A 4,593-nucleotide genomic window follows, 5' to 3' on the forward strand; every position below is an offset into this window, starting at 1 on the left:
TTTTTTTTTTTTTTTTTTTTTTTTTTTTTAGTTTAGATTTTTTTTGTGACTTGAATTACTAGATGAAACTGTGAGTCATAGTATTAGTGGTATATATATTACAGTGGTTGTTTGACAATAGGTTTAGCTTAATGTAAGGACATAAAATGAGGTTTGTGGTAAGAAATCTATCAATAGTAATGGCTAATCCAATCAAGTCTTGGCAAATAGATTCTAAGTGATCTTTCTTTTTTATTTTACCTTATATGTTCATCTATTGGTCATCGGGCCAGTTACAAATCTTATCTCTGTATTAACTGTATACTTTTTTATCAGTGTAACACTTGACCGTTACGATTATCATACTTTGATATGTGTCAAACAAAAGTTCATGAGATTTTAACATCTGTTTAGTATTTGCTTTTTTCTTAATAAAGTCCTCTTTCTATAATAAATAAAAGGATTAAGGACGTATGAAAATATAGAATTGAAATTCAGTATATGGGAAATATATACAACGATAAGATTTCTAAAGACCAAAATAAATAAAGAATCAAATGTTTAGGTGGCATGTACAATGTACCAAATCAAAAAAGTTCATCTGCTAACTTAGTAGATTCTGTGAATGTAAAAGTAATTAGCCAAAACATAGATTTACTGATTCACTATGCGGCAAGGCAACAAATAGTCCACAATTGATTAAAACGATCCAAATTTTGAAAATATTGGGTGGAATGGTTCATTCTGTAGGTTAATCGCACTTCTATTGGTATAGGTGTTAAATTTTATTCGTAGATTTATAAAATATAGTTTTTGTTTTAAATTATTTTTTTTATAAACAATACATTATATATCTTGCCATTAGTTGATTTGAGGTAATCTTTTATAGTTGTTGACAAAAAAAAGTTTTATAAAACATGAAAAATTAAAAGTATCAGATACTAGGAAATCTACATAAAAACATGTAAGTACTTCCATCAAATGCATATATTTTAGTGTTTTAGAGAAATGATTTGAATCTCCTGAACAAAATGAGCCAGTGAGGTGATGGGCTTGCGAATTGGCAATTTTCAACATTAAGGGGCTGACTGGGGATGGTTTTCATTTTCAAGGCTGTAGGAGCATTTAAAAACTTTACAACTTTTTCATTGTCAATTAGTTTTTTTTCTAATTATTATTTTCTAAAGCTTTGACAACCACTTTTTAATTTTTCTTCTTTGTTTTTTTTTTTTGAAGTTTCAAAAACATGTCCCTAAAACAAACTAATTTAAAAGCCATTATATCTTAAAACTCTTTTTTTTTTGTCAAAACTAAAAACTATCTACAAGTTTATCTTTTATACTAATAATTATTCTCATTTTTTTTAAGATCTATTTTACAAATAATTGTTTTATTTTCATCATAATCATCAATGATCGTGTAAGAGAGTTTACAGAACTAAAATCTTTCAAAATCGATCTACATTCATATAGAGAGTAACACTTAATACAAAAAATTGGTTACTGTTTAATGAATTTCTTACTGCTCAAAATTATAGGAAATAGGAACACCGAACTTGGCTTTTGTAGTGCTAATTTGAAGTAAGAAGCAAAGTCTATGAACTCAAACATTACGACCTTGAATGGCTGCAGTTTTTAATCTGTTTTTGGTTTTTGATTTTGCAAACTAGTTAATTCGTCATTCATGATTCTATTAATTTTTCAAAAACTGTCGAAAAAGAAGAAAAAAAAAATACTTAAGTAGCCAAGTCACAACTTACATCTCAAGTCAAAACCCTAGGTAACTCCAATAGTAAATAGAAATTTTTACAAAATAAGATGAAAGAAAAGAAGAAAACAAATGAGATGCTGCAACGAGAAAATTAGAATCCGGTGGAATAGAACTCATATGCAGCAGACACGAAGACAATCCAAGACCCCCAATGGCCTATCACATTAGTTCAAATTAGGGGTTTAGTATTTTAACCGAACCGGATCAAATTAAACCGAACCAAACCGAGTTGATGTGGGCTCGGCCCATACACGAGGAAGCTCTGATGAGTCTCTCTTCTTCTCTCTGACGGCGTCTCTGCATAAACCGGCGATGTTCAAGGAAGGAAGCTGAGAGAGAGAGAGAGAGAGAGAGAGAGAGAGAGAGAGAGTTACAAAATGGAAGATGATGAGGAGCCACCGATGGCTATTCAAATCCAACCGGATGTTTCTGTCGGAAAGAATCTCTCGTCAAGCGACGCTGTTTCAGTTGGTGTCAGCGTCATCACTGGCTATCTCGGCGCGGGAAAATCCACCGTAAGCAATGATAAAGTTTCTTCCTTTCACTAATTTAAGTGTTGGGTTTTGGTTTTTGATTGTTGATTGATTTGTTTTTGGCCCCCAGCTTGTGAATTATATACTGAATGGGAAACATGGGAAGAGAATCGCTGTGATATTGAATGAGTTTGGGGAAGAGATTGGTGTTGAGAGGGCTATGATTAACGATGGAGATGAAGGTGCCATTGTTGAGGAATGGGTTGAGCTTGCTAATGGATGTGTTTGCTGTACTGTTAAGCATAGCCTTGTTCAAGCTCTCGAGCAGCTTGTTCAGAGAAAAGACAGGTGTTTTTTTTTTATTTCTCTATACTGTAACGAACTCTGAACTGTTTTCCTGAGTTGTTGTTGCTAACTACTGCCTGCATTTTGGAGAAAAGAATGCATATTTGATTTTGGTTTTGGTTTCTCAAATGCAGACTTGATCATATATTGCTGGAGACTACAGGTTTAGCAAATCCGGCTCCACTGGCTTCTATCCTTTGGTTGGATGAACAGTTAGAATCAGAAGTCAAGCTTGACTGCATTGTTACTGTGAGTAGTGAACTCTTTAAATCTGTTTCACTTCTCCTTTGTTGATCTTCACATTGCTTTTATAGTTCTAGTATCATCTTGTACACAGCAGAGGGATTAAAATTTATCGAATTTGTGTTATCCACACTAGTTTTAGGTCTCTTCGTCATTTATAGCTAGTTGATTCTTTCTTTTTCTGGTTACTTCTTTATAGCGTATATGTCTCAAGTTGCATACTCTCTCCCTGGTTCCAGTAATTTAGTGCTTAGGAATTTTTGTTCTAATGCCGTTCTGACTTAGCTGCTTGAACAGGTTGTGGATGCAAAAAATCTTCGTTTTCAGCTCAATGAGCGCCGTGACACATCCTCGTTTCCCGAGGCTTTTAATCAAGTAGCATTTGCGGTAATGATATTGTGTGTGTGACGCAACCATAACTTATCGCCTCCCGCATCTTCCATCTCACCTCATTATTGACGAGATTGTTTTGGTTTTGTATTGTAGGACACAATAATAATGAACAAGGTGGACTTGATTTCTCAAGAGGAATCTGATGAATTAGAAAAGGAGATTCATTCCATCAACTCGCTCGCCAATGTCATCCGATCTGTTAGGTGCCAAGTTGATTTGTCCAATGTATTAAACTGCCAGGCATATGATTCAACTGTTAAGTCTCTGAAACCTGTTTTCTCTTCTTTGTTCGAGTACTACTTATGCTTTTGTTTTGTCTGTAAAAACTGAACCTGTTTCCCCCTGTTCGCTGTTGAAATTAGCATATTAGTCGTCTGGAATCACTGCTGGAAGCAAATAAATCATTAACGACGACAGATCTTCACGATAGTGGAGTAAGGACTCTATGCATCAGCGAACCGCTACCTATAAACCTCGATAAGGTAGCAAAATTTATCAAACATTCTTGGACAACTAGTTAAGAAAACAGTGTTCTTCGTGACACGTCAACTTGTTCTCGGTTTGACAGGTTCGTTTATGGCTGGAGGAAATTCTGTGGGATAAAAAGTTGGAGATGGATATATACCGTTGCAAGGCTGTGTTGAGCATTCAAAACTCAGATCAGCTGCATATATTGCAGGTAATGTAGTCATGAATTAAGGTCTTGTGATCCTCAGTATGTAATTCACATTCCTGTTTGTTATTGAATATGCGGTACGTAGGCTGTTAGAGAGATATATGAGATTGTGCCAGCGCGAAAATGGAGCGAGGAAGAGAGCCGGACGAACAAAATAGTATTTATAGGTCATACCTCCTTTTTGCATCATTGCTCCCAACACTCTTTTTTCTCTCTGTTTGCTGATTCAAGTAACTGAATAATATATACAGGACACAAACTGGATGAAGAAATTCTTAGAAGCGGATTAAGAGATTGCAGACCCTAACGGAAAACGCAAACTTGCAGTGACACAACCAGATTGGTCTATTTTGGTTCTTCTCCCATCTGGCGTTTAAGTTTTACCGTCATGAACAATACTTTATATCAATCGTTAACTTGATCAGTTTATGTATTATAAATATGTAACAACTGTGTAAGGTTATTTAGTTAGTTGTTTCAGTTAACGTTTTTACACTATTGGTTTACCCAATCATGCAAAAAGATGCATATCTGCGAAGACCCGACCCGGTTACGTAAGATCTATTAGGAGTAATAATAGATAATGTTAATTATGGAGTTATCACTTACCTAAAATATCTCCTACAAATATAACCGTATATTGTGATTAGAAGAATCTCTATCGATATTCGTATGTATAAATAGGGAACATCTGCTTTTTAGGGTTTCGAAAGA

General features: G+C 34.5%; 1 protein-coding gene across 1 annotated transcript; it reads left to right on the top strand.

Moving 5' to 3' along the window:
• LOC104751967 (COBW domain-containing protein 1-like) lies at positions 2,027-4,377 on the top strand. The gene is made up of 9 exons (XM_010474025.2): positions 2,027-2,264; positions 2,353-2,570; positions 2,702-2,816; positions 3,108-3,197; positions 3,297-3,458; positions 3,566-3,685; positions 3,772-3,882; positions 3,965-4,046; positions 4,131-4,377. The coding sequence occupies exons 1-9, from the start codon at positions 2,127-2,129 to the stop codon at positions 4,184-4,186; spliced, it is 1,092 nt and encodes a 363-aa protein (XP_010472327.1). The 5' UTR covers positions 2,027-2,126; the 3' UTR covers positions 4,187-4,377.

The sequence above is a fragment of the Camelina sativa genome, chromosome 16, assembly GCF_000633955.1.
Source record: "Camelina sativa cultivar DH55 chromosome 16, Cs, whole genome shotgun sequence".
Taxonomy (NCBI): Eukaryota; Viridiplantae; Streptophyta; class Magnoliopsida; order Brassicales; family Brassicaceae; genus Camelina; species Camelina sativa.